Genomic DNA, 20,227 nt, shown 5'->3' with positions numbered 1-20,227 from the left:
AGGTACGTCCTTCTCCACAGCAGTGCCTATCGCGCTGTACAGCAGAAGGAGGGGGCGTTCCTCACCACTCACACAGCACAGCGCCATAGGCCCTGCTGGGAAGAAGGACGTTCCTGACTGATTGTCAGGGGACCGATAGCGCTTTACCCGGGGAACAGATCGGGAAAGCCGATAGTGCGCTGAATTCAGCCCACTGTCGGCTTTACAGCAGTATATAGAACTGCCTGTGCCCAATCTGATGAAAGGTCCTCTTTAATAAAGGCTTTATTAGATGGGCTGATATTCAGGGCAGTTGTCAGCAATAGGCGCTCCAAGGAACACTTATTCCCAAAAATTGTCCTGCCTAATAATGTTGCTGAAAGTACATGCAGCAGAGATTGTTCCTTAATTTTGCATCGGCCTGTGTAATAAGGCTGCAGTACCGCTGCTTGTTTAATACTGACACAGGAACATAAAACTCTATGTGGTGTTAGCTAGGCTGCAGCGTGAGGGAGGAGCAGCAGTCTAGTGTACAAGTATAGCTTTATCAGGCTATAGCTATCAGATTGGTGAGGGACCAGTGGGTTCCACGTCCCTTTCATTGGTGACCAGAAACAGCTCTACACTTTTGGCTATGACTTTAATTCCAGCCCATTCGCTTGAGGTGAGATGCTGTGAGCTGTAATACTAGGGATGGCCACTAGGACAAAACTACAAAGCCGTGCCTGGTAAATAATGAACTAATCTGGAGGAGTTCCAAGAGTTGGCCTCCCCCACTCATCTTATATTAGTGGCTTATGTGAAGGATATCAACTTTAATTGTCTTTAGTTACGTATTACCATAAAGCATGTATGTGTCCTGTGCACTTTCCAGTCACATCTTTTTTTTTTAAGCTGGAGAGAAGAGTCAAATTCGATTATCAGTTGTTTAAAGGGCTTTGTGTGTATATGTGTGTGTATATATGTGTATGTGTGTGTATATATATATATATACAGTATATATGTGTGTGTGTGTGTGTGTCATCCGACTAATATTATAAATGTGAAAGTTTGTGTTTGGATGTTTGTTCCTCAATGATGCAAAAATGGCTGAAATGATTTGGATGAAATTTGGCACGTAGATAGTTTGTAACCTGGAGTAACACATCGGCTACTTTGTATCCCAGTAAATGACATGGCTTTACCACTGTTCTGGATTTATGGTCACATACTATATTACACTGCTCTTGCAGCAGCTGATAAAGCCAGGTCTGTTATCTCTCTATGTAACACTCAGCTAACCCTCAGTCCATTGTGTACAAGCATCTGCATATTATCTGATCTGCTCCAGGCAGTGCTGACACACTGGAGGGGAAACACCTTTAATCCACATTGGTAGTTTGCTAATATTAAACATGCCAGGAAAAAGAAAATCAAATTTGTCGCAAAATTCTAAAACAACGAGAGCTATGAAGGAAGCCAAAAGTCACAGCGTTCTGCTCAAGCGGAGCTCAGGGGGAGCTCAACACCAACAATATGCTCATTATATGGTGTCCCAGCGAGCTGCTGAGATGCCGGAACAATCACAGGCACGTCGTGAGGAACAAGTTCAGCAGCAGGACAGCTTAAGAGCTGCCAAAACGCCAGAGCAGGCAAACCATCGACGGCAGCAATTTGCTGAATATGTGCGGATCATTGATGCGAACAACATGCAGACAAAGTCGTGGGCAGGGGCTAGGACAGAATAAGAAAAGTGGTACTGTGCACTGTCCATATATACAAAATAAGAGCAGATACTGAGAATTACATCCAGTATACAGGACGACAGGAGAAGTGGTACTGTGCACTGTCCATATATACAAAATAAGAGCAGATACTGAGAATTACATCCAGTATACAGGACAGGAGAAGTGGTACTGTGCACTGTCCATATATACAAAATAAGAGCAGATACTGAGAATTACATCCAGTATACAGGACGACAGGAGAAGTGGTACTGTGCACTGTCCATATATACAAAATAAGAGCAGATACTGAGAATTACATCCAGTATACAGGACAGGAGAAGTGGTACTGTGCACTGTTGATTTATATAAAATAAAAGCATATGCTGAAAATTACACACAAGATAATGGACAAGGGAAGGGTACGGTGTCCTTTTCATACATACTAAACAAGAACAGATTTACACCCAACATATCGTGCCAGTGAAGTTATACTGTGCAAATTCCCCTCATACAGAACAGATTGTGTAATTCTCTGTGGTCTTGGAACCACTGAAAGTCCTTGCAAGTCATTTCCAATGTGTAACCTCAACACTATAGGTACAGGCAGTCCTGGTTCTCAGGACTTTCTCATGTGTCAGCTCCTGGTCCTCTGGTGACAGTCCATGGATCACCATTAAGTAGCGGTAGTTACATACACTCCATTTGACATTGTGTTTGGTGAATCTTGTACTTGACAGGGGTCTGATATGGGCTTTGTCAGCTAATATGCCCACATATGCGTCTTCTACAGGGAGTGGTGCAATCCTTCCTGCAGTATGTAATATTATTTTAGCAGCATCTAAAGATAAAATATAGCCGATCCCACTGGCATAGGGTGGGTACAATGCATCTTCATAATCCTGGTAGGAAACGTACCACTTGCTGGATGGATCCCGTATAACCATTCGCTTGTCTTCTGGAAAGACTGAGCCAACATATAGTCTGCTGCTTAGACTATGCTTGGCCAAAAAAGATGGAAGCCGATGTGTGTTTACGTAGCAATCATCATCAGTCTTCAGAATGTGGGCCGGCTGGCACTTCTCCACTGCCCACTTTATTCCATGCATGACTTTTAAGGTAAGGTTACGGTAGCTGTCCACATAATTACCCATAAGAATATCGCCATGAATTTCATACTCATTGTGAATATGCCAGTCTAGCCCCACATCTAATGGTTGTCCAATTAAGAAGACCACCTGCCATGGGTACGTAGAGCCTTTGTTCTTAAGGGCCCATGTTTTTCGTATCGCTGCACGTGATGTGTGGTGCTGAGCATGTGAGGTGACCAGAGTAAGCAGGCCCAGCCCTGACTGGCAGGAGGGTTCTGGAAGGTTTTCAGAAAGCCGTCCGGGGAAGTCAACTCCTGTTCTTCCTGGCACAAGAGGAAAGTTGGAAAGGACCTGTGATCCTAGAAATCTTCCCCCAAGTAGGATGATAGTGAAGAAGGCCGAAGCACAAAGCAGGAACCTCAGAAACCATGCTTTTCTCACAGGCATTAGATGGAATGACATGGACTGAGGACTGGAGTGGTGAGCAGGTCGCGATATCCAGATCCTGCAGTCTGCACTAACAGAGACCTTTACACTATTGTGTAATGCCCTGAGCTCTGTATTTCCCACTATCTTTGGACTTTGTGGAGTGGAAGGACTTTGTCCTGTGTTTGTCTGCAGGGTCAGATCACCTTATGAGTATCAATGGCAAGTGGTAACAAATAAGTAACTGCTGAAAATTCATGAGCGCCAATGAGGTTTGTTTTTTTTTTACTTTATTTGTAACACTGGGGCCCCAACAAGGCAAGGCTCTGGCCTCTTCATCAATCTATTGCAGGCCCATGCGCCAGACTAGAGATCTATGCCAATTTGGAATAAATATGTCAGGCTGCTTTGCCCACTTTTGTTAAAGGTGGCAAGTGAGTCGCACAAAGGGGGATGAATTGAATCTTTGGCAATACTGGCGTGAAGGGGTTGATTGCAAACAAAGGTGTCAAAAATTGAGTTCCATAAGCAAAAATTCAAAGAGAGAAAAAGAATAAAGACTTATGGGTCTCATCCCAAGGAGCAAAGAAATCATGTGAGACTTGCAGCTTCAGGTGTGCCTACATACACCGCTGCAGATCGGATTTTGCTTTTTCTTTGGGAATTTTCTTTAGTTGGTTAATACGTTGCATATGCAAAAAAAGATACCTGTCGCGTTTGTGTCTAAGCACAAGCCACTGCAGAATGCACCTCTAAGGGAATAACGGTAGGAAACTCTCCCTAGCACTATGGCGGCTAACTAGGCTCTGCCTGCGGGTGATGGTCAGCTGTTCCCAAGCTAGTCCTGGTCCCGACAACTTCTATCTCTCTAATCCCGAAGACCGAGAAGATAGTAAAGGAGAGAACTACAAGAGGCTAGGGACTGGGGAACTAAAATACAGTGCTTTTGGCCCTTGGAGTGAGTAGAGCCTTTAAAAAGCAGTGTTTTTGGCCCTTGGAGTGAGTAGAGCCTTTAAAAAACAGTGCTTTTGGCCCTTGGAGTGAGTAGAGCCTTTAAAAAACAGTGCTTTTGCCCTTTGGAGTGAGTAGAGCCTTTAAAAAGCAGTGGTTTTTGGCTCTTGGAGTGAGTAGAGCCTTTAAAAAGCAGTGTTTTTGGCCCTTGGAGTGAGTAGAGCCTTGCACCAGCAGTGTTTTTGGCCCTTGGCGTGAGTAGAGCCTTTAAAAAGCAGTGCTTTTGGCCCCTGGAGTGAGTAGTGCCTTGCACCAGCAGCGTTTTTGGCCCTTGATGTAAGTAGAGCCTTGCACCAGCAGTGTTTTTGGCCCTTGGTGTGAGTAGAGCCTTTAAAAAACAGTGCTTTTGGCCCTTGGAGTGAGTAGACTCTAACCAGCAGAGTTTGAGGGAATCAGGGTGGATTGACACTCTAACCAGCAGAGTTTTGGGGGAAATCAGGGTGGATTGAGCCAGGTAGGAGCACAATTGCCTACCGGGTGTGGACCGGATGACAGTTTGTCGCCTGTTGGAGGAACTCTCCTGTGTGCCGCCAACGACAGTTAATGGAAACATCTCCATCATATTGCTTGTGGCAATCACTCATGTGACTGGCCCTCCCCTCTACCGGAATAAAATTACAAACATAATTTTTATACTGGGGGTCGAGGATTGCAAAAATCTAGTAGTCGTTGCTCTCCAGGATTTTGGCAATGCGTTTGTCAGTTGCAAAGCACTCCAACATGTATTCAGCCATGTGTGCCAGAGAGTTATTTGGCGTCACTTCGCTGCCCCCACCGGAATGCTCACTCTCCATTTCCTCCTCTTCCTTCTTCTCCTCCATTTCGCCCCAACCGCGTTGCAGCAATGGGACGCAATGAACTGCCCCGCTATCCTCCTATGTGACAATGAGATCTGCCACTTCGTCCTCCTCCTCCTCCCTCAATGTACGCTGTGAAGCGGACAGGAGTGTGCCCTGACTATCCTGCTGGGATGTTTCTGCTCCTATGCCCAACTCCTCAGCATCCAATGCGTTATCCCTGATGGCGATGAGGGATTCTCGCATCACACACAGGAGCGGGATTGTGACACTCACGATTGCGTTGTCACAGCTGACCCTCATGGTTGACTCCTCAAAGAGACACAAGATCTTGCATAAGTCTGCCATCCATGGCCACTCATGGTGCAGAAACTGCGGGAGCTGACTCTGAGGAACCCTTGGGTTTTGGAGATGGTACTCCATCAAGGGTCTCTTCTGCTCACACACTCTACTCAACATGTGGTACGTCGAGTTCCAGCGTGTTGAGACGTCGCACATCAGCCGGTGTTCTGGCAGATGGAGGTTTTGCTGGAGGCTTCGGAGGCTAGCAGCTTCTACTGTGGACTTGCGAAAGTGGGCCCACAAGCGCCGCACTTTCACCAGTAGCTCGGCTAAATTGGGGTAGGCATGGAACGTGTTGGAGGTTGGCAAGCTCCAGAGCTGCTACCAGGTTACGGCCGTTATCACACACGACCATGCCTGGGCCCAGGTGCAGCAGCGAAAACCATGTTGCTGTCTCATCGAGGAGGGCATCCCTCACCTCTGAGGCAGTGTGTTGTCTGTTCCCCAAGTTTATGAGCTTCAGCTCGGCCTGCTGACGTCTCCCCACGGCAGTGCTGCAGCGTTTCCAGCTGGTAGCTGGGGTCGATGTGATGGCGGAGGAGGAAGAGGGTGGTGGTTCAGAGCCCCTGCCAGGAATGTTGGGCGGGGAAATGAGGTAGACCACCACAGATTGTGACCCGGTCCCAGCCTCAACTACATTCACCCAGTGTGCCGTCAGTGAAATGTAGCGTCCCTGTCCGCATGCACTTGTCCATGCATCGGTGGTCAAGTGGACCTTTGTGCAAGGCAGGGACGGCACAGCGGGAGAAGTAGTAACGGCTAGGGACGGCATAGCGAGGTGCCGCACTTGCCATCAGGTCACGGGAGGCCTGAGTTTTAACAAGCCGGAACGGCAACATCTCCTGGGCCAGCAGTTTGGAGATGTGCGCGTTTAAGGCTTGTGCATGGGGTTGGGTAGCACTGTATTTTTGCCTGCACTCAAAAGTCTGGGAGATGGTGGGTTGTTTTGAGGAAGCGCATGATGGTGCAGGAGAAGGAGCTAAGGCAGGAGAAGGACGTAAGGCAGGAGAAGGACATAAGGCAGGAGAAGGACGTAAGGCAGGAGAAGGACGTAAGGCAGGAAAAGGGGAGGATGAGGGAGAAGTCTCCAAAGTGGTGGAGGAAGATGTGGAGGTTTCCTGGCTGCTGGTCTGGACTGCAGCGCCAGCACTGGCAACAGTGGGAGAGGCAGTGGCAGCAACACCGGACGACGATTGTCCTGCGTTTGCTCTCTGCCACTGAGCCCAGTGCTTGCCTTCCAAATGACGTCGCATGGCAGTGGTTGTGAGGTTGCTCTTTTCAGAGCCCCTACTCAGTTTGCAGTTGCAGAGTGTGCAAACCGCACTATATTTGTCCGCAGCACATACATTAAAAAAATTCCACACCACTGAAGACCGTGGCCTCGATGGGGGAGTTTTTCTAGGCTGGCTACAAGAGGTAACATGATGGTCCCTGCTGGCTGTTGCCTGGCTTCGGTGAACCAGCTGTCCTCTGCCTCTCGACATGCCTCTGCGGCACCTCTTTGGTGCTGCACTTCCCTCCACATCTCCACTTCTCTCCCCGCTTGACATCCGCCCTGTCCAGGTCGGTTCAGTGGCCTCATCGTCCACCACCTCCTCTTCCAAATCCTCTGACGGCTCCTCCTCCTCCTCTTGCACACCGATGATGGCGACAAGCTGCCCTGATGGCAACTGTGTCTCATCATCATCGTCACTGAGGGATGATTGCTGGTCAACAACAACAACAGGAGATAACGGATGCTCCAGTGTTTGTGCATCAGGGAAGTCATCTGTTACCTCTGGTGATTCAGGACGTGGTGGGACAGAGAGAGGGACAGTGAATGGAGCCGAAAACAGCTCCTGGGAGGTGGGAAAGGTAGGATTAGGTTGCTGGGAAGATTGGGCATGTTGTGAGGAAGGAGGAGCAGACTGTTGAATAGGAGGAGGAGTTGAGGTAGAGGTTGACGTGCTGGTGGAGAATGTGCTGGAAGCATTGTCCACCAGCCATTGTAACACCTCTTCCTGGTGCTCGGGCTTACTTAGGTTTGCACCCTGCAGCCTACTCAATGTGGTCATCAAGCTGGGGACTGTGGGGAAGCGTAATGCTTGCTGCCGCAGAGCTGTAGGCGCAGTAGACGCTGTTGGTTGAGCGCAGCCTTGCTCCACATCTGCACTTCTACGCCCCTGTCCTTGTCCCCTTGCGCTAGCCTTGCGCATTTTGGATGTATACTAATTCTCTTTTTTATGGTCTATACACCCCTAATAAAAGCTGTTTGACAGGTGTATCAGCAACAAGTAACTGCTGGGGATGCCTGCTATTTGGTGTACGGACACCCCTGAAAAAAAAGGTTTGACAGTATATAGCAAGAACTCTATACTCCTCTCCCTTTAGTATATAGCAGTTGTTCTTCAGTTTTTCCCTGCCTACTACAAGCTAATTGCTATCTAGCCCTCTACAGATATGTCTCTCTCCCTATCTCTGACCGCAAAAATGGCGAATATGCCGGCGGCCGTTCTTATGAATGGGAGGTCACGTTTTCGGCAGCCAATGGGTTTTTTCATTTTTTTTTAACTGCCTCCATTGTCGTAATTCTTGTCCCACCTCCCCTGCGCAGTTATTGGTGCAAAAAAAGCGCCAGGGAAGGTGGGAAGGGACACAAATTTTTACTGCGTATGTGGCCTGGTATTTGATTGGAATCGAATACCTCGAACGGCCTGATATTTGATCAAATACCTATTCGATGGAACGGTAACACTGTGTCAGTATTATGGGGGCACTCTGTATGTCAGTTTTATGGGGGCACTCTGTAAGACAGTATTATGGGGGCACTCTGTATGTCAGTATTATGGGGGCGGTCTGTATGTCAGTATTATGGGGGCGGTCTGTATGTCAGTACTATAGGGGCACTCTGTATGACACTATTATGGGGGCCTTCTATATGTCAGTATTATGGGACACTCTGTTTCTGTATTATGGGGGTTCACTGTATGTCATTATTATAGGGACACTCTTTATGTCAGTATTATGGGGGCACTCTGTCAGTATTATAGGGCACTCTGTCAGTATTATAGGGGCAGTCTGTATGACAGTACTATAGGGGCACTCTGTATGACACTATTATGGGGGCACTCTATATGTCAGTATTATGGGGGAACTCTGTATGTCAGTATTATGGGGGCAGTCGGTATGTCAGTACTATAGGGGAACTCTGTATGACACTATTATGGAGGCACTCTATAACTCTATATATCAGTATTATGGGGGCACTCTGTATGTCACTATTATGGGGGCACTCTCACTATATGGCCTCTATTTTATAACAGCAGCCCCCGGTACAGCCCGGTATTTGGCGCTCACTGCGAGCAGGTCTTTCATGGGTTAAGTTAGAGGGGCGTGGCCATGCAGGTGAGGGAGAGGTGCCTATGGCTGAGGGGCGTGATCCCGATAGAGCAGGTTTTTCAGTTTCAGCTGTTGCCAAGCGTTGAGAATCAGCTCCATTACCGGGAGGAGGTGGAGATGTCTGCTGTGCGGCAGGAGGTCCGGTACCAGCGGCTGCAGGAGACGGAGAACGACGACCAGGAGGAGGTCACTGTGCACCTGTACAGGTAGGCGAGAGAAGGCAGGTCCGACAGGTGTCCAGACAGGTGATAGGTCCGACAGGTGCCCATACGGGAGACAGGTCAGAGGTCTGACAAGTGCCCAGGGAGGTGAGAGGTCCGACAGGTGCCCATACAGGAGACAGGGGAGAGGTCTGACAGGTGCCCAGAAAGGAGACAGGTGAGAGGTCCGACAGGTGCCCACACAGGTGAGAGGCCCGACAGGTGCCCATGTAGGAGACAGGTGAGAGGTCCGACAGGTTCCCATACAGGAGACAAGTGAGAGGTCTAACAAGTGCCCACAGATGAGAGAGGTCTGACAGGTGCCCATACAGGAGACAGGTGAGAGGTCTGACAGGTGCCCATACAGGTGAGAGGTCCGACAGATGCCTATACAGGTGAGAGGTCCGACAGGTGCCGAGACAGGTGAGAGGTCCGACAGGTGCCCACACAGGTGAGAGGTCTGACAGGTGCCCATACAGGAGACAGGTGAGAGATCTCACAAGTGCCCAGAGAGGTGAGAGGTCCGAAAGGTACCCATACAGGAGACAGGTGAGAGGTCTGACAGGTGCCCTTACAGGTGAGAGGTCCGACAGATGCCTATACAGGTGAGAGGTCCGACAGGTGCCGAGACAGGTGAGAGGTCCGACAGGTGCCGAGACAGGTGAGAGGCCTGACAGGTGCCCACACAGGTGAGAGGTCTGACAGGTGCCAATACAGGAGACAGGTGAGAGATCTCACAAGTTCCCAGAGAGGTGAGAGGTCTGACAGGTGCCCATACAGGAGACAGGTGAGAGGTCTGACAGGTGCCCACACAGATGAGAGGTCCGACAGGTGCCCATACAGGAGAAAGGTGAGAGGTCTGACCGGTGCCCAGGGAGGTGAGGGGTCTGACAGGTGCCCATACAGGACACAGGTGAGAGATCTCACAAGTTCCCAGAGAGGTGAGAGGTCCGACAGGTGCCCATACAGGAGACAGGTGAGAGGTCCGACAAGTGCCGAGACAGGTGAGAGGTCCGACAGGTGCCCACATAGGTGAGAGGTCTGACAGGTGCCCACACAGGAGACAGGTGAGAGATCTCACAAGTTCCCAGAGAGGTGAGAGGTCCGACAGGTGCCCATACAGGAGACAGGTGAGAGGTCTGACAGGTGCCCACACAGATGAGAGGTCCGACAGGTGCCCATACAGGAGAAAGTTGAGAGGTCTGACCGGTGCCCAGGGAGGTGAGGGGTCTGACAGGTGCCCATACAGGACACAGGTGAGAGGTCCGACAGGTGCCGAGACAGGTGAGAGGTCTGACAGGTGCCCATACAGGAGACAGGTGAGAGGTCCGACAGGTGCCCATACAGGAGACAGGTGAGAGGTCCGACAGGTGCCCATACAGGAGAAAGTTGAGAGGTCTGACCGGTGCCCAGGGAGGTGAGGGGTCTGACAGGTGCCCATACAGGACACAGGTGAGAGGTCCGACAGGTGCCGAGACAGGTGAGAGGTCTGACAGGTGCCCAGAGAGGTGAGAGGTCCGACAGGTGCCCATACAGGAGACAGGTGAGAGGTCCGACAGGTGCCCATACAGGAGACAGGTGAGAGGTCTGACCGGTGCCCAGAGAGGTGAGAGGTCTGACAGGTGCCCATACAGGAGACAGGTGAGAGGTCTGACAGTGCCCAGAGAGGTGAGAGGTCCGACAGGTGCCCATACAGGAGACAGGTAAGAGGTCCGACAGGTGCCCACACAGGAGACAGAACAGGAGTCTGACAGATGACTGCAGGAGACAGGTGAGAGGTCTGATAGGTGACAGGTCAGACAGGTGGCTATCTCTCAGTGAGGCACTGGCATTCCTGACCATAGCAGTTAACCCCTTAGGGCTATGGCCGGGTGTGTCTCTGGTTGTAGCTCAGGTTCTTAGGTTTGCACCTCCTCCTTGGCAGTAGTCTTGTGTTTGCTGACATTATGTAAGTCTGGTTATTCCAGTGGACTCTTTTCGCTTTCTTGTTGTCCCCTCCCCCACCCAGCACTGTCAGAGGCTTCACCACACTCAGGTTCTATGGTGATAATGCGAGAAGACGTTGTCTAATATCAGGGAACATTTTGAGTTCCCCAATTATCAGGACTATGTTCAGACAGCAGCAGATAATCTGCCACATTGAGGGCTGTTCTTCAGGTTACCTGCTGTGTACGGTAGTAACTATACACCTTCTGTCTATATCCATCACACAGCCAGAGTATACAGCTCCACTTACACATCCCTGTGGGGCGCTATGGGCTCATAAGCATGTGGAAGATCTTGCCCTATAAATCACCGGGAAAAGGAGCCGTAAGGCCATCTTTGTGTTTGGGTCATGTTCATACTCATTCGTATCTATAAGGCAGGGTTGAATTGTTCAGGTTCCCAATGTAAAGTTGGTTGTGCACATTCTTACTAACCCAACCTGCCCTGATATGTCTGATGTAGTAACCCTTTGTGGGAACCTTCCTTAGAGCTGAAGTGCGCCAGCCCTTTGTTATTCCTCGTGGAAATCTATGAATGAATCGTCCACTGGTGGTGCCGACTCTCTTATCAGTGGGACACTGTCGGAAAACTCCAAACTGTTCATTCATACTATTCCAGGTAGACTAACAGAAGTCCGTCTTGTGCTTCAGAGTCGTCTTTAAGAACTGCGAGAATATCAGACGTGTCAGGTGGGCCGCAGCTCCTCTATATCCATAGGGGTGGTCTGAGGTTTAGGATGAATCTTCCTTCCGGCAGGTTCTAATCTCACAGATTTTTTTTCCTCACAGTCACTCCTCTCTACCTGTGGTCCAGACGCGCTGCAGGGATTTTGGTCTGAGGATCTGCTCTTCCCTGCTCCTGTTGCTAGTGGCCGTGGGATTTGTCTTATACGAGATAGACTATTGGAGTCCAGAATTACCGTCGGCAGAGAAGAGCTTTTATAAAATCCTTGACCCACCTTGGAATGCCACCACCTTGGAGAAGTCCTCCAAGCATCCCGGTGCCCATCACCATTCTGAAGACCATGAAGTAACAGATGAACATGAGGACCATCATCATGGAGATAAGGAACAGAGCGGGAGCCCTCCTGGCAGCCACAGCCACTCTGCTGGCACTTATCACCATGCTGCAGTCATATCAGATTCCGGTGAGTCGTCCGTCACATGGATCTACTGTGTGGCCTCATTCTCTTCATGAAATGATATCATTACAATCCACCAGCTTGTATCTGGAGACTGGTTATTATCAGAAATGGCCGTTCTAGGTCAGTACAGTCATGGCCAAAAGTTTTGAGAATGATACAAATAGTAATTGTTACAAAGTCTACTGGTTCAGTTTTCCTAATGGCAATTTGCATATACTCCAGAATGTTATAAAGAGTGATCAGCTTAACAGCAATTACTTGCAAAGTCAATATTTGCCTAGAAAATGAACTTTATCCCACAAAACACATTTCAACATCATTGCAGCCCTGCCTTAAAAGGACCAGCTAACATTGTTTCAGTGATTGCTCCAGTAACACAGGTGTGGGTGTTGATGAGGACAGGGCTGGAGGTCAATCTGTCATGATTAAGTAAGAATGATACCACTGGACACTGTAAAAGGAGGCTGGTGCTTGGCATCATTGTTTCTCTTCTGTTAACCATGGTTATCTCTAAAGAAACACGTGCAGTCATCATTGCACTGCACAAAAATGGCCTAACAGGGAAGAGTATCGCAGCTAGAAAGATTGCACCTCAGTCAACAATCTATCGCATCATCAAGAACTTCAAGGAGAGAGGTCCCATTGTTGGCAAAAAGGCTCCAGGGCACCCAAGAAAGACCAGCAAGCGCCAGGACCATCTCTTAAAAGTGTTTCAGCTGTGGGATCGGGCTACCAGCAGTGCAGAGCTTGCTGAGGAATGGCAGCAGGCAGGTGTGAGTGCATCTGAACGCACTGTGAGGCGGAGACTCTTGGAGCAAGGCCTGGTCTCAAGGAGGGCAGCAAAGAAGCCACTTCTCTCCAGAAAAAATATCAGGGACAGACTGATATTCTGCAAAAGGTCCAGGGAGTGGACTGCTGAGGACTGGGGGAAAGTCATTTTCTCTGATGAATCCCCTTTTCGATTGTTTGGGACTTCTGGAAAACAGCTTATTGGGAGAAGACGAGGTGAGCGCTACCACCAGTCTTGTCTCATGCCAACTGTAAAGCCTCCTGAAACCATTCATGTGTGGGGTGGCTTCTCAGCCAAGGGAATCGGCTCTCTCACAGTCTTGCCTAAAAACACAGCCATGAATAAAGAATGGGACCAGAATGTCCTCCAAGATCAACTTCTCCCAACCGTCCAAGAGCAGTTTGGCCATCAACAATGCCTTTTCCAGCATGATGGAGTACCTTGCCATAAAGCAAAGGGGAGAACTAAATGGCTCAGGGAACAAAACAGAGAGATTTTGAGTCCATGGCCTGGAAACTCCCCAGATCTTAATCCCATTGAGAACTTGTGGTCAATCATCAAGAGACGGGTGGACAAACAAAAACCTACAAATTCTGACAAAATGCAAGCATTGATTGTGCAAGAATGGACGGCTATCAGTCAGGATTTGGTCCAGAAGTTGATCGAGAGCATGCCAGGGAGAATTGCAGAGGTCCTGAAGAAGAAGGGGCAACACTGCAAATATTGCAACGCTGCATTAACTCATTCTGTCACTATAAGCTTTTATTACTCAGAATATGATTGCAATTCTATTTCTGTATGTGATAAAAACATCTGACAAACACACAGAAACCAGAGGGAGCAGATCATGTGACAATAGAAGATTTGTGTCATTCTCAAAACTTTTGGCCATGACTGTAGATCCCTGGGTGTGAGCAGATCAATGATCAAAACAGGCAGAAGAAGAGGTGGCCAGTTCAGCCGTGAGTCAGTGACATCCACTATGTGTTATAGGGGTGTATCATGTAATTATGACATCAAAAGCTACTTCCAGCTCTCGTGGCTGCATCTCCAGACCAGCTCCTATGGTCTGGACTCTTATAGAGTGTAAGCTCATATGGTCTGGACTCTTACTCCTCCTTTTATAGATTGTAAGCTCCTATGGTCAGGACTCTTACTCCTCTTATAGATTGTAAGCTCATATGGTCAGGACCAGGGCCGGCTCCAGGTTTTTATGGGCCCTTGAGCGACAGAGCCTCAGTGGGCCCCCTTGTAAAGGAGACGGGGGAGTCGAGACACTGTGCGTTGCAGATGAAGCGAGTGACGTCACACAGGAGTGTGACGTCACCAACGCCATACCTCCCAACTTCTGAAGAGTAGAAAGAGGGGCTTATTTAGCTCCACCCACTTTTATGTTGACTCTGCCCATTCTCATTCATTTATCGCAGGGGTAGGGAACCTTTGGCTCTCCAGCTGCTGTGAAACTACAACTCCCAGCATGCTCCATTCACTTCCATGGTAGTTCCCAGAACAGCAGAGCCAGTATACATGCTGGGAGTTGTAGTTTTGCAACAGCTGGAGAGCCGTACGTTCCCTACCCCTGATTTATCATGTGCTCCCACACAGTATAATCCTCCTACAGTCACCCGTAAATTATATGCCCCCCCTCCATCTCTCCCCAGTTTCATATACACCCTTCCTCTGCCCCCAGTTTAATGTCCCCCATCTCTGCCCCATTGTCCTGCTGTTCCATCCCCCCATCTGCCCCAGTGTCATGCCGTCCCCCCCCCTCCCCTTCATTTGCCCCCACAGTTTCATTGGGCCCCTTCCATCTCTGTCCCCAGTTTCATGCCGTTCCCCCCCTTCATCTGCCCAGTTTCATGTCCCCCGTCTCTGCCCCAGTGTCATGCCGTTCTCTCCCCACCCCCTTCATCTTCCTCAGTGTCATGCCGATCCCCCCTCCCCTTCATTTGCCCCCCAGTTTCATGGGCCCCCTTCATTATGTTCCACCTTAATATTTAATACAGAACAAACACTGTCACCTTCCATCGCTCCCACGCCGCTCCTCTCTCCGCTCTCTCACTCCATTCACATAGTTGTAGGCGCGATGACGTCATCACATCGCAAGCCGGGCCGCAGCGTTAAAGGGGTATTCCCACATCGCAAACTCGCTAGTCTTCGCTGCTGTAAATTCTTTTGTCTTCCGGCTTTGTTGCGTCATTGGTGGGCGGGGTTACATATGCAAAGCCAGCAGCGAGAAGTCGTTGCTTCTATGCCGCTGGCCCTGCGTGTGCGCTCTCGATGCACTAGGCATCGGACGTACAGCCTTCACAGTGTAATACAGACCCGGCATCCGCTGTAATAGAGAGGCGGATGCCGGGGAGTGTAGACGCCGGCACAGGTGCCTGCCCTGCATGAAGCCAGTAGCGGCAGGAGCGATGTTGCTATTCCGCTCCTCCGCCCCCCCCCCTCCCCTCCGGAATATCAGCATCGCTCCTGCCGCTGCTGGCATCATGCTGGGCAGGAGCGTAGCGATGTTGCAGGCACCTGTGCCGGCGTCTACACTCCCCGGCATCCACCTCTCTATTACAGCGGATGCCGGGTCTGTATTGGCGGCCCCTCCCCCCCCCAAAGTGTAAACTACCCCCCCCCCCCCTCCAGGCTTGCTCCTGTGCACTTAGCCCCTCCTCCCTCCCCCCTCAGAGCAGCAGATACATCACTTGACTTATGACCAGATAAGTCAAGGGATGTGTCAACAGAGAAATGAATAAAGTAAGATAGTGGAGAAACAAAGCAGTTTTGCTGAAGCAATGTATTTAGGAAAAGTCTTACATTCACATTAACAAGCAGTATAGATAGGAGCCTTGTGATGGGACAACCCCTTTAACAAGCAGTATAGATAGGATCCTTGTGATGGGACAACCCCTTTAAGAAGCAGTATAGATAGGATCCTTGTGATGGGACAACCCCTTAAAGCAGGAGCTGAGCTCACAGCTCCTGCTTTAATTGCCTATGTATTCAGCTGAACGAGCTGGGGCGCCGATGAGCTGAAATCGGGACAGGCAAGTGCTGGGGCGGGCAAGTGCCGGGGGGCCCCCCAGAGGCTCTGTGGGCTCCGGCACTTGCCCGACTACACCGTGTGCTGCCGCTGGCCCTGGTCAGGACTCTTACTCCTCCTCTTATAGATTGTAAGCTCCTATGGTCAGGACTCTTACTCCTCCTCTTATAGATTGTAAGCTCCTATGATCAGGACTCTTCCTTTTATAGATTGTAAGCTCCTGTGGTCTGGACTCTTATAGATTGTAAGCTCCTGTGGTCTGGACTCTTATAGATTGTAAGCTTCTGTGGTCTGGACTCTTATAGATTGTAAGCTCCTGTGGTCTGGACTCTTATAGATTGTAAGCTCCTGCGGTCTGGACTCTTATAGATTGTAAGCTCCTGCGGTCTGGACTCTTATAGATTGTAAGCTTCTATGTTCGGTTGGACTTGTTCCCTTCTGTATCTCTGGTCAATATGGTTATATCTTATCTCTTCATTGGTCACAGAGTTGTGCTCTGGAGTTGCTCGGGATACTGTACAGGCAGGCGGCTCTGTGGTCGATGCTGGTGTTGCCGCCATCCTGTGTCTTGCTGTTGTGCATTCACACTCTGTAAGTCTAGGTAAGTGACAAATGGCTCCTCCTATATAATGGATAATGACGACTACAGGGAGATGAGGGATCTACAGAGGGTAAAACATTAACAGGCGTGGTCTGTCCTTATTGTATTGTGTTGCAGTAGTGATGCTGTAGCGCAAGGGTGGCTCAGGTGGTAGAGTGATGGGGCGATGCTGGAGAGCAGGGGTAGCTCAGGTGGTAGAATGATGGGGCGACGCTGGACGGCAGGGGTAGCTCAGGTGGTAGAATGATGGGGCGATGCTGGAGGGCAGGAGTAAATCTGGTGGTAGAATGATGGGGCGACGCTGGAGGGCAGGGGTAGCTCAGGTGGTAGAATGATGGGGCAATGCTGGAGGGCATGGGTAGCTTAGGTGGTAGAAGGTTGGAGAGATGCTGGAGGGCATGGGTAGCTTAGGTGGTAGAATGATGGGGTGACACTGGAGGGCAGGAGTAAATCTGGTGGTAGAATGATGGGGCGACGCTGGAGGGCAGGGGTAGCTCAGGTGGTAGAATGATGGTGTGACCCTGGAGGGCAGGGGTAGCTCAGGTGGTAGACTGATGGGGCAATGCTGGAGGGCAGGGGTAGCTCAGGTGGTAGAATGATGGGGTGACCCTGGAGGGCAGGGGTAGCTCAGGTGGTAGAATGATGGGGCAATGCTGGAGGGCAGGGGTAGCTCAGGTGGTAGAATGATGGGGCGACGCTGGACGGCAGGGGTAGCTCAGGTGGTAGAATGATGGGGCGATGCTGGAGGGCAGGAGTAAATCTGGTGGTAGAATGATGGGGCGACGCTGGAGGGCAGGGGTAGCTCAGGTGGTAGAATGATGGGGCAATGCTGGAGGGCATGGGTAGCTTAGGTGGTAGAAGGTTGGAGAGATGCTGGAGGGCATGGGTAGCTTAGGTGGTAGAATGATGGGGTGACACTGGAGGGCAGGAGTAAATCTGGTGGTAGAATGATGGGGCGACGCTGGAGGGCAGGGGTAGCTCAGGTGGTAGAATGATGGGGTGACCCTGGAGGGCAGGGGTAGCTCAGGTGGTAGAATGATGGGGCAATGCTGGAGGGCAGGGGTAGCTCAGGTGGTAGAGTGATGGGGCTATGCTGGAATAAATCTGGTGGTAAAATGATGGGGTGATGATGAAGGGCAGGAGTGGTGTGGGTAGTAGAAGTGCCTTTACAGCTTTCTGCTAGGTTTACACTAGCGCCATGTTCTCTGTCGTTTGGGTTTCCCGAGTTTCCATCGATCTAAAACTGAAAGTGGCAGAGAAAATAGTCCTCGTGCAGGACTCTTCTCTCTACTGATTTTCAGCAGTTTCTACAAAGGAGACTCCGGCGCAGATGTGAACCCAGCCTAGAATGATGCTCCACAATAGGTTGGTACCTTGAGCTACAGCAAGAACCAAACTTTCCCTATCAGGGATCACAACCTTCTTTTCCATGTGTTGTTACAGGTGGGATTTTCTCCGCAGTTTATTTTAATGGAACCACCCAGAATGCATCAGTGTGGAATGCAATCCCCAGTGTAGCTTCTCCTATGAGATACGGGATTCCAACTGTGCTCCAGGGCCTGTGGTCTCTACATCAGAAACATGGCAGGAAGCCGTGGTCAGAGCTCTTTAGTCCTGCAATTCATCTGGCCAATAATGGCTTTGTGGTGGACAGCAACCTCCATGCAGCCCTGGATGAGAACCGTCTCAAAGTTACATCCTCTGTGGGTTTGCAAAGTTTGTTTTATGAACAAAATCACCCCAAAAATATTGGAGATTTAGTAGTAAATGTGAAGTTGGGCAAAACACTGGAGCTTGCCAGAACCATGACCGATGCTGCACTTCCAGTCTTGCTTATCCACAATTTGTTGAGTGACTTTGAGATTACAGACAGAGAGAAGTTCCAAGAGGCGCTTTCAAGTGTGAACATTGAAAGAGAAGATCCAGTCCAGCTCCACCTCGATGGGCTGACTATGTACAGCTCCTCTCCTCCAACAGCCGGAAGAATTCTTGCTAATTCTGTCCATGAAGTGTATGAGAAACACAAAAATAAGGCTTCTGCCATCATCCCTGAACTTCTTATTGCTACTGCTAAGACTGTCTACACCTTGGCTGGAGCTTGGTCTCCAGATGTTACGGCCAATGGCTCTGCTGGAGCACAATGGGACTTGGCACCTGTTGGAAGCAACGTTCTAGTGGCTGACTCTGCCGGAGATGTCATTGTGATTTCCCTGACACTGAACAACACTTTTGGCTCAGGATTTGTTTCTCGTTCCACAGGAATCCTCCTTAGTGACTTTGTCCAAGGGCCATCTTCTCTGGGCCTCTCATTTTGGGCTGGCCCATCTGTCTTATTATTTGGTGCAGATAATGATCTGATGGGTTTAGCAGCTCGAGGAGGGAGTTCTCTGCCTTTCTCTTTGGCTCATGTGGTACTAAACCATGTTCTGCTGCAGATGGACCTTACAGAGTCTATAAATGGGACCTTACCAGACCTAACCCTTACAGACTCTGACCCATGGCTTAAATACCTTGGTTTACAGGGTGGTGCACCGAAGACAGTTATGGCAATAGAGGTGCGATCAGATCATGTGCACGTGGCTACATCTCGGGGCTGCCAATGTCACCCTGCAGGGCTTTAGATAAAGTTCCAATTATTACATTGTGCCCCCTGTGAGGGTCGCCGTGATGACTCCTGCCTATTGATCTTCAAACGAAGTGCACTGGGTACACTGTCTACCAATAAATATTTGGACACCCATGCAAATGCAAATGAAGATATCTGCGGTCGTGATGTACGTCGCGCCTTCCGCCATTAAATATCGTGTAGGAAACAGCATTGGCATTAGTCACCTGCAAGATGCAACAAAGTGCAGAGTTGTCCGATTTTGAGAAAGGAGTGATTTTGGGGGATCACAGAAATGATCAATCCTTAAGGGACATAGCAAGCGAAAAGAATTACCTAAAATTGACAGTGGCCCATTTGATTACGAAGTGGAAGGTGAATGCTGATTGTCAGAATGTGCCCCGAGTCAGCAGACCCCCGAAACTGCAGCCGTCAAAAATCAGTGAAAGAACTTACTTGTTTTCTCCAAGCCAAACGGAATAAAATCCCAGTAGCCGGCATACAAGGACTTGTGGAAAGCTTCAGAGGGTTGAGGCTATAATGGCCGCTCATGGAGGCTCTACCAACTATTGGATAGGAATAAATGTTGTTTTGTGTTCTACCACATGTGTCCAAATACTTATTGGTAGAGATGAGTGAACAGAAAAATATTCAATGTTTATTATTCGTTTCTAATAGCTGCCAAATATTTGACTATTGGAAGGAATATGGAACTCCATTATAGTCTATGGGAGAAAATGCTTCACTCCAGGGGATCCCACCATTCACCTCAGGAGAGTCACCAAGTCCACTATGACACCCCAGGAAATGATGCCAACACCTCTGCAATGTAACTGGGCCAGCAGGGGGCGCATGTCTGGGGGCATCTAACACACCAAAGCCCCTCTATTACCCCACTATCACAGCCTAACAACTACACACTGTACACACTCACTACAACCTCTATCACATGGGGGGGAAATACCTGGAAACCTTCTTTACTCCCCAAATGGAGGGACACAAACCCAAATTTAAGCTCAAAAAACATTACCGAGCCCCCCTTTATATCACGTTGCCCATGACAACCACAGATGGAATAGGCAATGGGAAATCCTTCAGTCCCCACCCTGAACTGTAGAGATGAGTGAACACTAAAAT

At 49.5% G+C, this 20,227-nt stretch overlaps 2 protein-coding genes across 2 annotated transcripts; one reads left to right on the top strand and one right to left on the bottom strand.

Annotated features, from left to right (window-relative positions):
- Positions 1-2,194: 2,194 nt before the first annotated feature.
- On the bottom strand, positions 2,195-3,220 carry LOC142188964 (beta-1,3-galactosyltransferase 5-like). Its single transcript, XM_075262074.1, has one exon. It carries the CDS (start codon positions 3,218-3,220, stop codon positions 2,252-2,254), a length of 969 nt encoding a protein of 322 aa, XP_075118175.1. The 3' UTR covers positions 2,195-2,251.
- Positions 3,221-8,844: 5,624 nt separating this feature from the next.
- Positions 8,845-19,106, top strand: LOC142188970 (glutathione hydrolase 6-like). Its single transcript, XM_075262082.1, has 4 exons — positions 8,845-8,933; positions 11,702-12,060; positions 16,372-16,485; positions 17,929-19,106. Exons 1-4 carry the CDS (start codon positions 8,845-8,847, stop codon positions 19,104-19,106), a joined length of 1,740 nt encoding a protein of 579 aa, XP_075118183.1.
- The last annotated feature ends 1,121 nt before the right edge of the window (positions 19,107-20,227 follow it).

Source organism: Leptodactylus fuscus, unplaced genomic scaffold, assembly GCF_031893055.1.
Source record: "Leptodactylus fuscus isolate aLepFus1 unplaced genomic scaffold, aLepFus1.hap2 HAP2_SCAFFOLD_88, whole genome shotgun sequence".
NCBI classification, from domain to species: domain Eukaryota; kingdom Metazoa; phylum Chordata; class Amphibia; order Anura; family Leptodactylidae; genus Leptodactylus; species Leptodactylus fuscus.
Note: the sequence above shows the minus strand (reverse complement) of the source record. Positions and strands in the feature narration are given on the sequence as shown.